Source organism: Crinia signifera, chromosome 4 (assembly GCF_055691185.1).
Source record: "Crinia signifera chromosome 4, ASM5569118v1, whole genome shotgun sequence".
Taxonomy (NCBI): Eukaryota; Metazoa; Chordata; class Amphibia; order Anura; family Myobatrachidae; genus Crinia; species Crinia signifera.
Genome location: NC_139220.1, coordinates 183,233,988 through 183,254,197, shown reverse-complemented (window position 1 = coordinate 183,254,197; position 20,210 = coordinate 183,233,988). Strand labels below are relative to the sequence as shown.

The 20,210-nt window shown below is 44.0% G+C and overlaps 1 protein-coding gene across 1 annotated transcript in view; it reads left to right on the top strand.

The window, feature by feature from the left end:
* The first annotated feature begins 3,219 nt into the window (after positions 1-3,219).
* Positions 3,220-20,210, top strand: part of ALPK3 (alpha kinase 3) — a 94,620-nt gene continuing 77,629 nt past the window's right edge. The window contains exons 1-3 of the mRNA XM_083183130.1: positions 3,220-3,438; positions 17,016-17,051; positions 19,159-19,280. Of these exons, the coding sequence (XP_083039256.1) occupies positions 3,272-3,438; positions 17,016-17,051; positions 19,159-19,280 (325 nt within the window). The 5' untranslated portion in view covers positions 3,220-3,271. The remainder of the gene's footprint in view (positions 3,439-17,015; positions 17,052-19,158; positions 19,281-20,210) is intronic.

Sequence of the window (20,210 nt, the reverse complement as noted above, 5' to 3'; positions counted from 1 at the left end):
AAATATTTAGATACATTATATATTTAGAATATAATCAAATTAAAATGGCTTTGTTAATGTTTTATAACTACATTTTCATTAACGATGGTAGATGTCCTTGATAGGCAAGCCCCGCCCCCTATAAATATGTATATCTTTATATTTTGCTTATTTTCCCTATTTTTCTAAATTTTTGTCCTCAACACTTCTTACATTAGAGGGAATACGTAACAGTCTAATTGATGTTTTTTTAAAAATTGTTTTTATTAATCGTTGGTTTTTCACTTAATAAAAATGCTTTATTTTTTCCTCCAGAAGTCCTCAAGCCAGACGCGCACAATGATCCAGCCCCGATGCCCCTCAACTCCAGGCACCGCACTAGGTAATCCTGACGGCAGTGGCAGTGTCAGAGGGATATGGAACGCATACTTCCGGGTATATTGCGCTCCAGTGACAGTGAATGTTGAGGCGGGGTGACGTCATCAGAGGCGGACAGCGGGCGTGCGGTGGCGGGACGGCGGGGAGTGCACTGTCTTCTTGTATGGTATAAAGGTAAGATCATTTGTTATGTTTGTTGTCCCTGACGAAAAATCTTTAAATAAGATTTGAAACGTTGGCAAAACGATACCCAAAGTCTGGTCTTTTTATTGTGGTATGGAATCCTGCTGAGTGCCGCCCACCTTGCTATCTGTATATATATATATATATATATATTATATATATATATATATATATATATATATATATAGTCGCCATCCTCTTAGGAGTAATGATATCCTGTTTGGAAGAACCAGCACTGGACCAATTTGCTTAACAAAAATGTTTATATATCCATATAAATGGATATATAAACATTTTTGTTAAGCAAATTGGATATCATTACTCCTAGGAGGATAGCGACTATATATTTACAATGACCGGGCACGGACACTAGTGTACTTGAAAGCGTAGTACGATATATCATTGTGTTATATAGATATAGCTAGAGATATAGATAGAGATATATATAGATATACATAAAAGCATAGAAACATAGAATTTGATGGCAGATAAGAACCACTTGGACCATCTGGTCTGCCCCCTTTTTAAACATGTTACTTCAAACCATATTTGTATCCTTATTTCTTTGTAAGGATATCAATATGCCTATCCCAAGCATGTTTACATTGTACTACTGTATTTGCCTCTACCACCTCTGATGGGAGGCTATACCACTTGTCCACTACCCTTTCTGTGAAGTAATTCTTCCTCACATTTCCCCTGAATCTTCCTCCCTCTAGTGTCAGTGCATGTCCTCGTGTTCTGTTGCTCATCTTCCTGTGAAGAATGTCTTTAGGGGAATTCAAGTGTTTTGCATGCTGGCGACCAGTAGGAGGTGCCCGATGAAGCAAGTCAAGTGTTGCTCGGTTCGGGCACACACAGCTGCCAACACTGACATCACTGTAACACTGTTTTGTCATATTGGCGGGTTGGAAAATAGTTATTTGAAAGCCCCAACCTGGTCACCCATCCAGGGACCATACAGAGTAGCAGCATGTGTTTTCCTGACCCTCCTGATAAAATACTATTTTAGAATCAGACATTGTCTATTTGGACTGCAGATGTTTTTATTTTATTTTTGTAACTAGAAATTTAATCATGCCCTGAAATTCAGGTATCACGGAAACATGATTCCACAATAGTACATAAAAGAAGAAAAAAAAATAGAAAATATATTTTATTTAAATTATAAATAACCCATTCTTGTTTACCCTTTTATATATACAACTAACTACTGTACTTAGGGAATATTATTTCTTCATATTTAAAGTATTCTGTAGGGAATATAATAGCTGTCCTGACCATTCCAACAGTATCCTTGCACTGTGGAATGGAGAAAAGACATTTGCAGGTGTACTGCTGCCATGAAGATATATGTTTAGTAACAATGCAGACATCCTGTTGTATTGATAGATTGTAAGCTCCTCCGAGCAGGGCCCTCTTCCCTCCTGTTGTCAAAGCCCACTTCTCTTCACATTTCACTCACAGCTCTCCTATACTCAAACACTCAGTGACCATCTTCGTCCGCATACTCATCTCCATCATTGGCCATAAGCCTCTTATAGTATGTCGATTGAGTCCTCACTACTTATATTTAAGCTGTAATGTGTATTGATCTGTGGCGCTCTTTATTTGTACTGTATTTTTGTTATTTATTCTATGTTATGCCAAGTTTTGTCTCCCTGTACTGTTCCTTTGTACAACGCTGTGAAACACTTGTGGCACCTTATACATTTTTTTATAATAATAATAATAATAATAATAATAATGTGTGCCAAGAAATGTGTGAGTCCCATAGCTCCCAGATCACCGTATTCACAGTATCTTATAGTTCCACTTCTATCTTCCTCACCTAGGGTCTAATTTAGAGTTGTAGTCAAACCTAATAGTCTGCGTACATTTCCAATGGTGGGGCGTCTGCCCCTGTGCAGGATCCCTTCTGCGTATGTGTAGAATGGGTCCTGTATTGTCGCAATATCCCTGAAAGTACAGTAAGTACTATTACAGTAAGATGCTTGGCAGATGCTGACCTGCATGATGGTCTGTGTCAGCTGCGTTGGTAAGCTGTTATTCCCACTAAATGGTTAATCAGTCCTTATTAGTGCATATGCGTTTATTTAGGGAAGACCCCTTATCTTCTAAAATGTTTCCGCCAGCGATTGCCAGCAGTAGTCCCCGCTCTAGAAACTGTTGGTTGGGTTTGTCATTAGGAAGCTTATTGAAGGGGGAATGTGGCAGTTCATGTAAAACATCTATGGTGAGAGCATGTGGCCTATTACCATTGCCAGTACTGTATTAGCAGTGATTACTAAGATTATCACAGCCATCTTCTGGGTATTGGTCTCCCGGTCCAACAAGTGTGATATGTGAGTGAATTTGGCATCCTGTGTCCCAGTCTCATGAAACCCAGGCATGTAGGGAAATCTGAAGATGTGTTCAAATTTGAGAGAAAAAGAAAAAAATAGTTTCATTTAGCTTTTCTATTAATAGAAAATTGTAAATCGGATTTTATTTACATCATTCCAGTATTCCATTTGAAGTTTTAGCTTAAAGCAATAGTTCAGCCAATATCATAATGGTTCTAGTGATTTCCACTCCGGTTGCCAATGGTAATAGCAGTGTTTCTGATATGAAACACATAAACTTGAATGTTACCGTTCTAAATGTCTTTTTCCCCCCCCCAGGTTACAGTCTCCACAGGAGAATTTTCTTGGAAGTCGCAGGCGGCTGATTTAATAAGAAAATTTAAAGGATGGGCACGCGGAGACCTATGACTCGTATAAACTCTGGGAATGGGAGATATGACTCCCATGGCAGTAGCAATGGGAGCACAAGTGACAGTGAAGACAGTAATGGTTCCGTCTATTCTCCGAGAGCAGACAGTCGAAGTTACCTGCTGAATGTGAGGCCTGAGAACAGGTGGGAGAAATGCATTCTCTGTTGTGTTGATTTACAAATTCAATTTTGAAATCTGTTGGAAAACACCTATTGGTTCATTTCTATTTAGATTACTTTATAATTTTGGTGTATGTGAAACTGGCATGTGTGAAGCTACAGTGTTATTGAACAAAGGCAGAGCTACTGTTTTATTTAAACAAGCAGAAAGAGAATAATTCTTTAATATGTAACAGTTTCTTTGCTTATTGTATCAATTCTCTTTTAGCGGAATCTCACTTCTTGAAATGTATTCCTAGCTACCAGGGGAAGTTTATTTAACAGCCTTACCCCTTAACGTTAGCAGGGAATTTTAACACACATCGCTTTAAAAGTTTTTGAATATTTATCTATGTTTGTATGTCATCCTGTGCCACATATTTTAAATGAAGTTGATTAAAAGTTATATTTTAATCAATTCTATCATAAATTCTAGAGTGCCCCAGCAAAAGAGTCTTATTCTCTCCGATCCTACTTGTATATGTCTTGGACTCATGGGAGCACCACCGACCTGAACACTGACCCCTACAAGGGCCCCAGTCGAGTATCATTGGTACAGGCTACTAAGGCCACATCCTCCACAACGAGTGCCCGTTCACCCTGGAGCGGAACTCAATGTGAAAGGAAAAACTCTGTGCGGAATTCACCCCTCTGTTCGCTTCCTATGACGTATGACGCATGGGTTGGGTATGGATCATTAGGTCTTCAGCAGTTAGGTCGACACCATTATTTCGACATGCTTAAAGGTCAACATGGGTCTAGGTCAACATGTCATTAGGTTGACATGGGCAAGGTTGACAGTTAAAAGGTCAACATGGGGATTTTCACTGTTTTTCACCCGAATGTTGAAACAGTCATGGACACTGAAATGGACATTGAAATGTAGCACCGCGGCACTCGCTATTTTATTCTCCAGACACACCCTAGTGAATGGTAGGGCATGAAATACTGCCTGTCGGCTCAAAAAGCAGTGAAAAACCCCATGTCGACCTTTTGAATGTCGACATTGACCAAGTCGCCCTAATGCTTGTGTCGACCTAATGACATGTCGACCTAGACCCATGTCGAACTTTCTGCATGTAGACCTAATAGTGTCGACCCAATGCTTTTCGACCTAATGACCGTATCCCCATAGGTTTATGCAACAGTGTGCTAATGACAGGTGCAGCATTAAGGGCCTTATTCTAGTTCACTCTTAGAGGCAAATTCCTTCTTAGCTGGACAAAACCATGTGCACTGCAGGTGGGGCAGATGTAACAGATTTGGGTGGGGTTTTTCTTCAAAGTGAGATCTATATTGCAGTGTAAAAATAAAGCAGCCAGTATTTTCCCTATTTAAACAAAATATCTCACCAAATCTAATTCTATCTGCACCTGTTACATCTGCCCCCCTGCAGTGCACATAGTTTTGTCCAGCTAAGAAGGAATTTGCCACTAAGAGTGAACTAGAATAAGGCCCTAAATGAGGTGCTCTTACAGAAGATAGTGACTAGATGTTAGTAATCAATTGATTCAATTCATCTTGGCTACGTCCATGCAGCTTAGGAGAGTTTAGACATAACCATGGAACAGAATAGCCCACCTCATAATAGCACCGCCATACAGGATATCAGGTTCTTAGTCTCAGGTTTGTGACAAATACAACTATGTCGCCCCCTCATATTTGTGCGTCCACATCACTATTGCTACTAGTCGCACCCGCATATGACCAGTTCACTCGGAGCATAGGCACCCACATGATTCCATGGATCCCAGCTGAGTGCTCAGTGCATACACCTACATGCACAGCAGGGATAAGCTTAGACTCATCTGTAGGATGAAAAACATCTAAGATCTCTGTTGTAGACCATGTTTCTCACCACACAAAAGCTCATATGGGATTTCTTCCAGTATTCTGGAGAACAATCTTTTTTTTTGCAAGTAATTGCAATTGCTGCTTCACCCCAGTGTATTTGATCATTTCATTCAGTATGATGTTTTTCCTTTAGTTTAAACTGTCTTATTTTGCGCTGGTGTATATGGTGGTCTATGCTGTGTTGTCTGTTTTATGCCCTATAAATTAATCTCAATTTTAACTTCAAAATGTGAGAGGATTTTGCTGAAACTTGCTACTATAAATTGGGCCTGATGCACCAAGCTTCAAAAAGTGATAAAGCGGAAGTTGATCGCACAGCTGCTGATCGTCTCCTTGCTGTCATTTTTCAAACCCAAAGTCACTGTGTACCTGTTGTCTCCTGGAGTCATTTTATAGGACCACTCACACTGAGTATTAGAATATGTAGTCTTGAGCACTACACTTATTTTATGTATTGCTGCTCCTATGGTTTTAGCTCTTATGCAACAGTTCCACCTCATAACTGCTGTATAGGTGGATAGTATGAGATCCTTTGTCAGGTCTTGCTTTTGAAGCTTGTGTGTCGGTGTCCCAGATATGAATACAGTTATTGTGTCTGTGTGTGCTTAGTCTCATCTATTCTTTTGCAGTATTTAGATGATACATGTATTCAACCACTTTGGCTCCAGTTATCACCTCACTTTGCATCCATTCAGGAATATAATTGTCCTTACACACAGAGCGATGTGGAGCTTAACTTTTAAGTTGCTGAGCGAACTAGTTGCTGAGTTTGTTGAGCGAACTAGTTAGCACAGATGGCTTAGCACACATCGCCCTATACACACATCACCATATATACACATAGCAATGTGTACTGAGCAGGCCCACCATCAGGAATTTTGGGGCCCGTTACTCATTTCCAGTCTGGGCTCCCCCTCCTCCTCACTTGACTTACCATAACCCGACTCCTGCTCCCCCATCTCCTCTTCCGCTGAGCTGCAGCTCGGAGGTCCCGGAGCGCAGGCTTCTTCAACTCAGGATGCCGATGGCCAAATAAAATGCAGCACCGGCTGGTGAGCCAATCAGAGCTCGCATACCGGCAGCCGCTCTGATTGAGGAGACTACTGGGGCTGTGAATGCTGTAAGCATCCACAAACGCAAAGTGCACAATGTGAAAAAGTGCTTTAATGCTATAAAGCGCTCTTCAAAACCAAAATGGCCACAGAAGTGAAGGTTCTGGAGTGGCCATCTCAGTCTCCAGACCTCAATATCATCGAACCACTCTGGGGAGATCTCAAACGTGCAGTTCATGCAAGACAGCCCAAGAATTTACAGGAACTGGAGGCTTTTTGCCAAGAAGAGTGAGAAAATAAAGTGAGAAAATAAAGAGCCTCATCCACAACTACCACAAAAGATTTCAAGCTGTCATTGATGTTAAAGGGGGCAATACATGGTATTAAGAACTGGGGTATGTGAACTTTTGATCAGGGTCATTTGGGTAGTTTCTGTTGTCATTATGATTTAAAAAGAGTAAACACAGTTGTTTGACAATAAATGGCTTCACCCAACCACTAACCATGAGTGAAAGAAAAGTTTGTGAGTTATCATTCATATTCTCTGACAACAGGCCAGAAAATCATAAATTCTGCTAGGGTATGTAAACTGATGAGCACAACTGTATATAATACCTGTCTGCTGGTGCATACCTACTGCTGTATCTATAATTCCAGTCTGCTGGTGCCTACCTAGCCTACTGACATATAATTCCTGTCTGCTGTTGCCTACCTACGGAAATATATAATTGCACTCCAGTGGTGCTGTCCTGTGGCATAACTCCACAAAAATAATGGAGATCCAAAATATGGAGGATAAAAAAAATAGGGAAAGATGAAGATCCGCTTCCTCATAGTTCTGAAGCTGCTGCCACTAGTCATGACACAGATGATGAAATGCCATCAAAGTCGTCTGCCAAGGCCGATGCCCAGTGTCAAAGTAGAGGGCATGTAAAATCCAAAAAGCCAAAGTTCAGTAAAAGGACCCTAAAAAATAAATGTAAAGCGTTGGAGGAGAAACGTAAACTTGCCAATGTGCCATTTACGACACAGAGTGGCAAGGAATGGCTAAGGCCATGGCCTACGTTCATGACTAGTGGTTCAGCTTCACACAATGATCAAAGTCCTCCTCCTCCTCCCCCGCCCTGTAGAAAATTTGAGAGAGTTAAGCTGTCGACAAAAACACAGCAAACAACTCTGCCTTCTAAAGACATTTTATCACAAATCCCCAATGAGAGTCCAAGGGTGCTGGTGGTTGCGACACCTGACCTTCCCATCACTGTATGGCAGGCATTCCCAACCATGGTCCTCAATGCACACCAACAGTGCAGGTTTTAGTGATATCCAGGCTTCAGCACAGATGGTTTAATCAGAGTCACTCAGGTACTAATTAAGCCACCTGTGCTCAAGCCTGGATATCTACAAAACCTGCACTGTTGGTGTGCCTTGAGGACCGTGGTTGGGAATGCCTGCTGTATGGGAAGAGGTGGCTCCTTCCACCATTTGCAGTGCACCCTCTGCATATGCTGGAAGGATCACCCACAGTCCAGTTCCAGATTTTGATAAGTTATGTGTCAATGTTGTACACCAGGAGGAGGATATTGATGTAGCTGGTGCTGAGGAGGAAGTTGACGAGGAGGATGCTAATGTGGTTTGCTTAAATGAGGCACCAGGGGGGGAAACAGTTGTTGTCCATGGGATTAAAAAGCCCAACGTCATGCTTGGGCAGAGGACCAATAAATCCACCTCTTCGGTCTGGTATTTTTTTTTATTCAAATCCGAGCAGCAAATGTATTGCCATATGTAGCTTATGTAAAGCTGCAATTAGCAGGGGTAAGGATCTTGGCCACCTATGGACATCCTTCCTTATACATCACCTGAAGACCCTTCATAATTCAGTGTTTACTTCAGGAACTGTAGCTAGGAACCTGGAACCCACACCAGCAACTCCCTACTCATCATTTTCCTCCTCGATCTGGATCGGAGATAGTCCTGCAGGCCATGTCACCGGCATGACTGACTCCTCCTCAATCCGGGATTCTTCCGGAGGATCCTGTAGCGGTACGCCTACTACTGCCGCTGCTACTGTGAGTCATCATTTTCCCAGAGGGGAATTCGTAAGACCGTTACGTCTTTCACTAAGCAATTGACGTCCGAAAGTCATTTGCCATGAGGATGAAGTACGACAGCAGTCATCCTATGGCAAAGCGGATAACTGCGGCCTTGACAGCTATGTTGGTGTTAGACGTGTGTCTGGTGTCCGCCATCAGTGCAGTGGTATTTAGACGGTTGATGGAGGTATTGTGTCCCTGGTACCAAATCCCATCTAGATTCCACTTCACTAGGCAGGTGATACCTGGGATATACAGAGAAGTACAAAAAAGTGTCCTAAGTGTTCTGAAAAATGCTGTTGTACCCACTGTCCACTTAACCACTGACATGTGGACAAGTGGTTCAAGGCAGGCTACGCTGTGTATCACCGGTTTCAGTAAGAGGCACAACGCCGACAACCTCTTAGTGAAACTGAGGGAAATCATCTTGCAGTGGCTTGCGACACTTAGACTCTCCAGGGGATTTGTGGTGTCGGACAACACCAGTATCATTGTGCGGGCATTACACCTGGGCAATTTCCAGCACGTGCCATGGTTTGCCTACACAATAAATTTGGTGGTGCAGTATTTCATCAGAAGTGACAGGAGCATGCAGGAGATGCTTGCAAAAAAAATCCGGACACTTTCGGCATTCTGCCACTGCCTGCCAAAGGCTGTAGCAGCAGCAAAAACTCCTCAACCTGTCCTGCCATCACCTTAAACAAGAGGTTGTGATGCACTCTAACTCCACTCTCTATATGCTGCATAGGATGGAGGAGCAGCAAAAGGTCATTCAAGCCTACACAGCCACCTACAGCATAGGCAGAGGAGCGGGGATGCACCTGACTCAAGCGAAGTGGAGGCTGATTTCCGTGTTGTGCAAGGTTCTCCAGCCATTTCAACTTGCCACACGTGAAGTCAGTTCCGACACTGCCAGCTTGAGTCAGGTGATTCACCTGATCAGGGAGAAGCAGCTGGAGAAAGTGAAGGAGGAGCTAAAGTGATGCGATTCCACAAAGCATGTAGCTCTTGTGGATGAAGCCCTCCAAACGCTTTGTCTGGATATGAGGGTGGTCAGTCTGTTAAAGTCAGAGGAATATATTCTGGCCACCTTGCTCGATCCTTGGTTTAAAGCGTATGTTGTGTCTCTGTTTCCAGCAGACACAAGTCTACAAAAGTGCAAAGACCTGCTTATCAGGAGATTGTCATCTGAAGTAGAATGTGACACGGCCACAGCTCCTCCTTCTTTTTCTCCCACACCTGTGGCTGCGAGGAAACAGCTGAGATTTCCTAAACGACCCACTGGTGGGGATGCAGGGCAGGCAGGAGCGAGATTGGACATCTGGTCCAAACTGAAGGACCTGCCAACAATTGCTGACATGTCTATTGTATTGCTGTATTGGATGCTGTCACCATAGAAAAAATGGTGGAGGATTACTTTGGTGACAGCATCCAAGTAGACATGTCCTTACCTGTGCTGGCAGGGAAAAAAAACAACACAGAATTGGTCACTGAAGATCAGTGACCAAATCGGGCGCTGATATATTTAAGAAGATAATAATGAATATATGAGTGATTTTAAAATATCTACACAAGCTGCAGCTTTTCTATATGTTCAAGTGTCTGAGCATATAGGGGTAGATTTATTAAGTGACGATCAGGGGAATATGCGCTATCCCCATGCCTTATGGTAGGGGATAGCGCTTCCCCTGATCTATGATACCCGCTGAGCGGGTGTCTTACATGCGGCGGTGTGGGCAGGAGGCATAGCGCAGCTACAATATTTTGTATTGCGTGCCTGCCTCCTGCCTGATTTATGAACGGTCAGCATCGCTGACCGTTCTGCTGCCTGCAGCTATCGACTTCGACAGCTGCAGACGGCGATGCCCTATGCCCACAGCAGGGACAGCGCTGTCCCTGCTGCTGGCTCTGAGCTGCACTGGGGATCTCGCATGAGTAGCGAGATCCCGTGCATGCGCAGTCCAGCCGGCCGGGGAGAAGCAGACAGCGCATCAGTGTTAACTGACGTGCTGTCAGCTGGAGGAGGCATCGCCGGAGGGAGGAGTTAATGCTCCCCCGCTTCGGGGGCAAGATCTTAGTAGATCTTGTCGCTGTCCCCTCCTGCTTCGCCTCGCTACTGATGCGAAGCAGGAAGTGTTATAGCGGCACTTTTAGCGCCGCTATAATAAATCTACCCCATAATTTGTAATGAGTCTGGAACCAGAAATTCCAGATCCGGACTTCGCACAAAGAAACCAAATGTATCCACGGAGGAGGGAATTGCTGCACTATTAATTAATATTCCTTTGGATATAAATACACCATGAGTGAATGCACATAAACAATAACTAGCTGGAAACTGTCTCAGGAAAATATCAAAATTTATTTATTAATACAGATATAGAGAATTCATATTTGAGTAGGCGACCACCTATAGACAGTTTTAAATCAGTTACACATACTTTTTATACTATAAAATCATAATAGATAATTATGCGCATAATTTTTTTAAAATAAAAACATTAAACATTGAATTTTGCATATGAATGATGGAATTCGATGTCATTGACTTTTATCCAGCTCCCAAATTTATATATATTTCCAGATTAATAGATGATATAAGCGACAAGTTGCCAAAAGGTAATGTTCATGTATATAATATTATAATAGCCGGGCTATACCCACAGTGATGCCGGGCCACAGCACTTCACAGCGGGGAGTCTATTATGTTGGAAAGTGACTCACAGGAGGACAGTTCTTACATATCAAGTGCAAATACTGCGGAGGATGGTATGTGCTGAATACGTATCTCACCTATACCTCCATGTAGAAAAGTCCTTCTCCTTGTGAGTCCGGAGTGTCCCGCCGTGCGGAGTTTGTTGAAGTGTTTAGCGGGCAGGTGCGGTCAGTATACCTCACACCTACGCTGTCAGTGGTTGTTTCTCTGAACACAGCATGTCTCTCACCCACGTTGTATAGATACTCCTGCTGGCGTTCTCCGGATTAGACTCAAAGCTTGCAGCTTTGTACGGCTAGATGGTGGAGCCGTTTTTGAGGAAGACCATGCAATATTGCAAAGATAGTATTCTGAAGCCGGTCATCCAAAGCTGTTGAGCTGATGTGGAAATATATCACCAATCGCTGGGGGGTTACTGCTAATGCGTTTCGCCCTCCAAAAGGGCTTTTTCAAAGGGCTTTTTCTTTAAATCCAGGGAATTCCAACTTGTTTGTTCCCTAGCGGCCAATAGAATCATTCGGAGGAGAGGCGCAGAAGATGAAACATCTCTGTGTCTCTCCTCAGTCCGATGCGGGGAGCTGCCGGAATCGCCGGCATTTGGCAGAAGACCTGGACTACTTTGGAACCAAGAGGACAGATCTTCGCAGGAGGAGCTTGGTGAGTTGGATTTCCTTCCACAGGTCCCCCATGGATTTTTTCGGATCCAGGACCCCGGACTCTTCAGTACTGGAGCTCCGGACCAGCCCCAGACCCTGGACTCTGCAGCCCCGGACCCAGGAACCAAGGCACCGGACCCTGGACCATGGAGCCCCGGACCCTGGAGCCCCGGACCCTGGAGCCCCGGACCCTGGAGCACCGGACTCTGAAGGCCCGGACTCAGGAGCACCAAGCCCAGGGACCTACCGATGGGCTCAAGATAGGTAAGCATCAGTATGTGTGGGCTTTGAATGTATTACATTTTTATTTTTATTGTGTCTGTGTGTGTTTATTTGACTATTTTTATTACTGTGGAACTACAAGTGCCAGCGGGCCCTTTAATGCCCCACATGCTGGGACTTGTGGTTCTTCAAGTCCCTGCATGTGGTACAGGCTTGCTGGGACTCATAGTTCTACAGCAATACACAATAGTTTTTCTATTTTTTTACACAATCATCAGCTCGATGCCCACCGGCCAGGGGCATCGAGGACAGCCCCGGGCTTCAGCATGGGCAGCTAAGTTCTGGAGGGAGGGACCCCTTCTTTGGGGGGTCCCCACTCCCCCAGGACCCCTGCCCATGCTGACCGGTCAGGGTGTGAATGCTTTGGCCGGGGGGACTTGTATAAAAAGTCTCCCCCCTAGGGCCGGTGCAAGGCACCGGAGCGCCCCAGGTGAGTCGGGGTGGGGGCGCCCCGGTGCGGGGGGGGGGGGGGGTTCCTGTCCTGCGGCGCTGTGTATTTAAATCTGGCGGCGGAGGCAGCGGGGGTCCCTGCAGTCCATTAGAAATAACAAGCGCTATCCGCCGGGCTATGCAGAAGCGCTTCTGTTGTGAAAACACTAGTTATAAAGGAAGAAGGGGGATGGACCCGCAACAGCTTGGATTAAATAGTTAGTTAAGAATAATCTATACCAGCAGTATAAACCACTTCTGGCTGATGCTTGTGGTTATGATGCTGGTGGTGCGCCCAGCGTTCAGTAACTAAACTGAAAGTGGGGGGGGTTTTTGCCTCTGCAAAGGTGCGAAGCAAAAGACAGCAAAACGCTTTGTGGGCGCACTCTTGTAATGGAATAAATTCAATGTATTGTGATAGTGTTAAAACTTAGCTTTTATTATAAACTCTTGTTAAAAGGAATTCGGCGCGTTAACAATTTTTATCCGAAATGGAAGTTGTAACTTTGCTTAAGTTTTGTTGTGTGATTGCTATAGATATATTCACATAAAGTCTATCTAATGAAAAAAAATTATAATCACACTTTTATTTATCATTTAATGCATATAATCATCTCAGGTACATGAGCCCGAGTGACCGTAGGCTGCAAAAATGAGTTGAATCCCCAAATTGAGATTATTAATTATTAAGGGGATTGGCTGCCCCACGTCAGGAAAAAATTATATATACCTCTAGTATATTATTATGAGCCTGAATTGGCTAGTTTACTGGGAACACAAGCAGTGGGCGGCTCTGAAACCACTGATTCTGTGACACCAGGACCCCAACACACAAAAGATACCACACCTGGACTTCTCCAGGGGTCACCCTCCTGGGTACTGTCCAGGCCCTTCACTGCTTGGCTTCCAAGTTCGGAAGGATGTTGGGCAGACCAGTGAGGTATGGTGGTATACTGTGTGGGGACCTTGGTCACGTGCAGTGGCTCCAGTCAACCACTTGTGTATCCGGGATTATTATTGACACGGCTGTGCTCACAATAGAAGTAACGCGGAAATTTCCTGGTGAAAAAGTCAATACGTATAGTCACTCTGTACTACCAGATACATCCGGATTGTATCACTGTGGGTGGTAATTATATAGTATGGTGCTCCTTGTGGATAGATAACAAGTTGTATTCACTTTACAACAGAATTAACCATGTATTGCACCCGGATTGGGTGACTTATCCACATATGCTGTCGGATATTGGTTCACTGAAAAAGTATATATATATATATATAGTATCTGACAGTTCTAGTGGTCAGAAAAAGGATTCTATAGTCTCTGGTAGCAAAGCTTTCCTTGATATATACCTTACTCTCTTGTGTTAACCACACAATAGGATTACATAAATTGTATCAGTGAAATTGGTAGAGTTTAACACCCTGGAGACAGTGTAGCATTTGCACATAAAGGGATATATTGTAACAGGACCCGTCCTACGTGACTGAAAAATGAGAGCAGTACATAGACGCTGGTGGGTACTGAAATAGTTAACTACACGGAGCAGGACTTGGACACTGAAGGAGTCCGCGGTCCGCTCCCGTACCTTAACCTGCTTGTGCTCCGGCAGGTGGATAGTGTCTCCTGTGAGGGGTGACGCTGAAAGACTCTGGATGGTATCCGACCTTGCAGGTGTCTGCTGTGCGGTCTTCAGTGTAGACAGCCGCGGATGCAGGCTGTGAGGTCCCGGCGTGTATATAAAAGCTGGTGAGCGTTGGATTTGAAAGAGCCGGTCTGTGGTGATCCCGCTGCTGGTTCTCTGATGACGTGGGGGGCGGCTGGACACGTGTTTCGCCTACGACGGCTTCTTCATGCAGCGTCGTAGGCGAAACACGTGTCCAGCCGCCCCCCACGTCATCAGAGAACCAGCAGCGGGATCACCACAGACCGGCTCTTTCAAATCCAACGCTCACCAGCTTTTATATACACGCCGGGACCTCACAGCCTGCATCCGCGGCTGTCTACACTGAAGACCGCACAGCAGACACCTGCAAGGTCGGATACCATCCAGAGTCTTTCAGCGTCACCCCTCACAGGAGACACTATCCACCTGCCGGAGCACAAGCAGGTTAAGGTACGGGAGCGGACCGCGGACTCCTTCAGTGTCCAAGTCCTGCTCCGTGTAGTTAACTATTTCAGTACCCACCAGCGTCTATGTACTGCTCTCATTTTTCAGTCACGTAGGACGGGTCCTGTTACAATATATCCCTTTATGTGCAAATGCTACACTGTCTCCAGGGTGTTAAACTCTACCAATTTCACTGATACAATTTATGTAATCCTATTGTGTGGTTAACACAAGAGAGTAAGGTATATATCAAGGAAAGCTTTGCTACCAGAGACTATAGAATCCTTTTTCTGACCACTAGAACTGTCAGATACTATATATATATATACTTTTTCAGTGAACCAATATCCGACAGCATATTTATTTATTTATTTATTTATTTATTTATTTGCAGTTTCTTATATAGCGCAACAGATTCCGTTGCGCTTTACAATAGTAAACAGTGATAAAACAAACTGGGTAACAACAGACAGACATGGAGGTAGGAGGGCCCTGCTGCAAGCTTACAATCTATATATGCATATGTGGATAAGTCACCCAATCCGGGTGCAATACATGGTTAATTCTGTTGTAAAGTGAATACAACTTGTTATCTATCCACAAGGAGCACCATACTATATAATTACCACCCACAGTGATACAATCCGGATGTATCTGGTAGTACAGAGTGACTATACGTATTGACTTTTTCACCAGGAAATTTCCGCGTTACTTCTATTGTGAGCACAGCCGTGTCAATAATAATCCCGGATACACAAGTGGTTGACTGGAGCCACTGCACGTGACCAAGGTCCCCACACAGTATACCACCATACCTCACTGGTCTGCCCAACATCCTTCCGAACTTGGAAGCCAAGCAGTGAAGGGCCTGGACAGTACCCAGGAGGGTGACCCCTGGAGAAGTCCAGGTGTGGTATCTTTTGTGTGTTGGGGTCCTGGTGTCACAGAATCAGTGGTTTCAGAGCCGCCCACTGCTTGTGTTCCCAGTAAACTAGCCAATTCAGGCTCATAATAATATACTAGAGGTATATATAATTTTTTCCTGACGTGGGGCAGCCAATCCCCTTAATAATTAATAATCTCAATTTGGGGATTCAACTCATTTTTGCAGCCTACGGTCACTCGGGCTCATGTACCTGAGATGATTATATGCATTAAATGATAAATAAAAGTGTGATTATAATTTTTTTTCATTAGATAGACTTTATGTGAATATATCTATAGCAATCACACAACAAAACTTAAGCAAAGTTACAACTTCCATTTCGGATAAAAATTGTTAACGCGCCGAATTCCTTTTAACAAGAGTTTATAATAAAAGCTAAGTTTTAACACTATCACAATACATTGAATTTATTCCATTACAAGAGTGCGCCCACAAAGCGTTTTGCTGTCTTTTGCTTCGCACCTTTGCAGAGGCAAAAACCCCCCCCACTTTCTGTTGTGAAAACACTGTCTGCACGCTGATTGGCTGAGATCAGCGTGCGCCGTGCTGACAGTGTTTTCACAAGAGAAGCGCTTCCGCATAGCCCCGCGGATAGTGCTCGTTATTTCTAATGGACTGCAGGGACCCCCGCTGCCTCCGCCGCCAGATTTAAATACACAGCGCCGTAGGACAGGTACCCGGGCGGCAGGGGGGGGGGGGGGGCAAAATGCCGCCCTCCAGTGGCCGGCGCCCTAGGCAAATGCCTAGATTTGCCTAGTGGTGGCGCCGGCCCTGCTCCCCCCATCTGTGGCATTACCCTGCTGGCTGGTTGGGCCCGGTGCTGTTTCTTGAAATACGGGGGACCCCTAGTCATTTTGTCCTCTGTATTTTGGGAACCAGGACCGGCCCTTGAGTCTGGTGCTGGTTTCATAAAATCCAGGGAACCCCAACCAGGACCGGCTCTTTCAGCCTGAGGCTGGTTATGCTTAGGAGGGGGGACCACGCGCCGTTTTTTTCGCATGTTTTAAAATGTGCACATCTTCATGACTGAAAATCGCCTGAAATCGCACCATATTGCACTTTTTTGCCGCGAATTCGCATCTCATTACATATGCGAAATCACTGCAAAAAATGCGATTTTTAAAGGTGCGATTTGGTGCAATTTTTTTGCTTGCACCCTTTTACATTTCGCCCCATGTGTGAATTGACCAGGGAAAAATGCGGTATTAAGCGCAATTAGCATCCTAATAAGTTGGCGAGTTTACAAAAACGTGTGAATTTGTTTATTTTACTAGAAATTGCAAAAGTCTAAATATCTCATCCCATTAAATGTCACCCGTAATGTCTACATTACCAAATTGCATTATTACATTTGCTTAGTGTTTAGCCACTAATGCTTCTCTGCATAAATGTCTCCTAATATGTGCTGTTTTCTTGCTTGCTGCAGCCGCTCCAGTGTCACACGCCGTTACATGTCTGGAAGGTAAAACTGCTGCTGTGTGTTTTGGTTTGTGCACTGCCATAAATAGTAGTACACCAAATGTATGTTTTTTCTTTGTGAATTGTTCACACAGCTACTTACAGTATGTGTTATCATTTTTCAAGAAATTCAGTAGTGTAAATTCCTTACGTACCTCATGCTCGGAGTATACCTGTGTCTTCCAGCTGCTAAAGACCTACAGTTCTGGTCATCCTAGTTTGTGCCAGGTGATTTTTGGTCTCCAAAAACTGGTTACAGAATAACTAATAATTGATTCTTCTTACCAACTTTGTATATATTCCATATGTGCGTTCTCTAAAGGTAGAGATTCAGGTGTGAGATACTGGCTGCATGCTACTGTGAGTGTCATTGTGTCACTACTGTACAGTGCTGCAATTTTTTTATTCTGGTTCACTCGCAAAGGCACAATCACTCTCTAACGGACAAAACCATGGCCCTTATTCTGGTTGGTGCGGTAATATCCGCGTGCGTTCGTGCCGCCGATGTTTTGTGTCTGCGCATGTGCGAGCGGGGCGTACGGCCAAATCCTGCATGTAATGTGAACACTACGAACAGGGGGTGGAGAGGGGCTTGAAGGGCTATTTGGGCTCATTACCATATGCATACGCCCCGCGTTTCATGGGCGTTCCCATGCAAACGCTGGGCGTACGTATGGTAATGCGGTCGTGACGCACGTGTAGGGGGCGGACATATGACATCGCCGGATGTCAGCTGCCCGCCCAGATCCCTGCTTTTGCACGGAAAAATGTCCGTGTGGTCTGAGGTTGCGGGAGCTGGTGGACCACTCGGTCCTGCATTCGATGGTCTGCGACCATCGAATGATGGGGGAGGTTCCCTGAGATGGAGGAGGCGTATTCCGTGAAAAATACACGTGCGGTCCGTTCGGCCAGCTTCTTACCGCGTACGGACGGAGTTGGCGATCCGTATGGAAGGCGGGGTTTCGCACGCACGGTCCTGGCCGCATATTCGGATCCGGCCGCACCGATCAGAATAAGGCCCCATGTGCACTGCAGGTGGGGCTGATGTAACATGTGAAGAGAGTTTTATTTGGGTGGGGTTTGTTCTTCAAGCTGATACCTATATTGCAATGTAAAAATAAAGCAGCCAGTATTTACCCTGCACAGAAACAATTAAACACCCAAATCTAACTCTCTCTGCACATGTTACATCAGCCCCACCTGCAGTGCACATGGTTTTGTCCATTAGAGAGTGATTGTGCCTTTGCGAGTGAACCAGAATAACTGCCACTATCATGGTGGCTTCCACATTGCTGCACAATGTAGCCTACTGCAATGCAGCAATAGATGTAATATGCAATAATTTATTACATAATTAGATTTGTTTTCATGGTTCTGTGTAATTCCTTTCTGAGTGTCTAGCTTTTTATTAATGGTGGTCTTTATAACAGGTTGTTACAAAGATCCCAGAGATCATATGTGTGAAAAATCATGGTAGAAAGTCTCAATGCATGTTGGTATACGAGCCTATACTGTATGTGCACAAAACTAGGACAGACATTGGCCCTTATTCAGATATCATCGCAATACAAATTTTTCTCAAAATGGGCAAAACCATGTGTACTGCAGGTGGGGCAGATGTAACATGTATAGAGAGAGTTAGATTTGAGTGAGTTATTTTGTTTCTGTGCAGGGTAAATACGGGCTGCATTATTTTTACACTGCAATTTAGATTTCAGTTTCAACACACCTCACCCAAATTTAACTCTCTCTGCACTCACCTGCAGTGCGCATGGCTTTGTCCTTTTTGAGAACACATTTGTACTGTGATCAGATCTGTATAAGGGCCATTTAGTATACATGTAAATAACTGAATGAGCAACAGTATTTGCTCAGTTGTTATATGAAAGGCTTAAGTAATACATAGGTAATCATAAATAATTTTAAATAGCAAAATTTAATCAACAAAGAGATGTTATTAACACGTCCACCCTTACTCATTAGCAATGTAATTACTGCCTGCTACACCGTGCACTGTATATCCTTTTGTTGTAATAATTACTATTAAAAGGATTTTAACGAACTGCTTGTCATATATTTAGTGTACTTGATACATGTCCTTCTTTTGCCAGGACCACATTTTGCAATATTATATCCCAACTGACTGAGGAGACACAGCCATGTTTTGAGACAACGTTGAAAGCTAGGGCTGTGTCTGAAGGATGTGATGCTAAATTTATCTGCATGGTGACAGGTAAGGGAAGAAATTCAAAGTAGTCCCATATATACTGTACCTAGGCAAATTCAAATATAATTGCAACAGCCATAAACTGTCCATAAAGCACTTGTGTTAAAATCACAGTCACCTTGAATTTGCAGACCCATAATGTTTCTTTATGTACAGAAGTTTAGCAGTGTATATTTCATATTGTTCCCACTTTAGTCTTTTAGGAAAAGCCCTTGTAAAATGTTTCTGTGTCCATTTGTTTTGTTGTTTGGTAGAACTAGAAATGACACACAATGTTGGTGTTGCATTACAGCCTACGGCGCCGGCTTATGACGAGCCGGTCGCCGCATGTAGGAATGGGGTGCCGGGGTGCAGGGCCAGGTAGCGGCTGATTGATGGTTCAGCGGCACTGCCCAGACCCGGGAAGACAGAGGTGGGGTTTATTTTAGGGAGCGCTCCCAGAAAAACATCACCCAGTGGGGAGCGCTCCCTAAAAAAAAACACCACTTAAGGGGTTAAAGCAGGGAATATTTAAATGTATCACACCTTCACTTTATCTCATTTAAGTAACCCAGTGCTGGATAAAAAGATCATGGGTGAGATTTAATAGGATGAGAGATTTAGAAAGTGAGAGATTTGGTAAGAAATCTCCAATTTTTTTAAAGCGACAATCATTTACACTTGAATAGCGCACAGCGTCTATTCAAGGTGACAGGGAGGACTCCCAACTGCCCAACTGCCCAACTGCCGGCCGCAGGAGGGAGGCGGGAATGTCCCAAAAAATTCGGGACGTTCCCACGATAGGCGGGACAGTTGGGAGGTATGTCTAAAGTAATTTTAGCTATGTGTTATTAAAAGTAGTTAATTACAATAAATCATAATATAATTACAGATGACCATGTTAACCATATAGCAAACGTTGATTGTACACTATTCTGGTAATTCCTTGTAAAATAA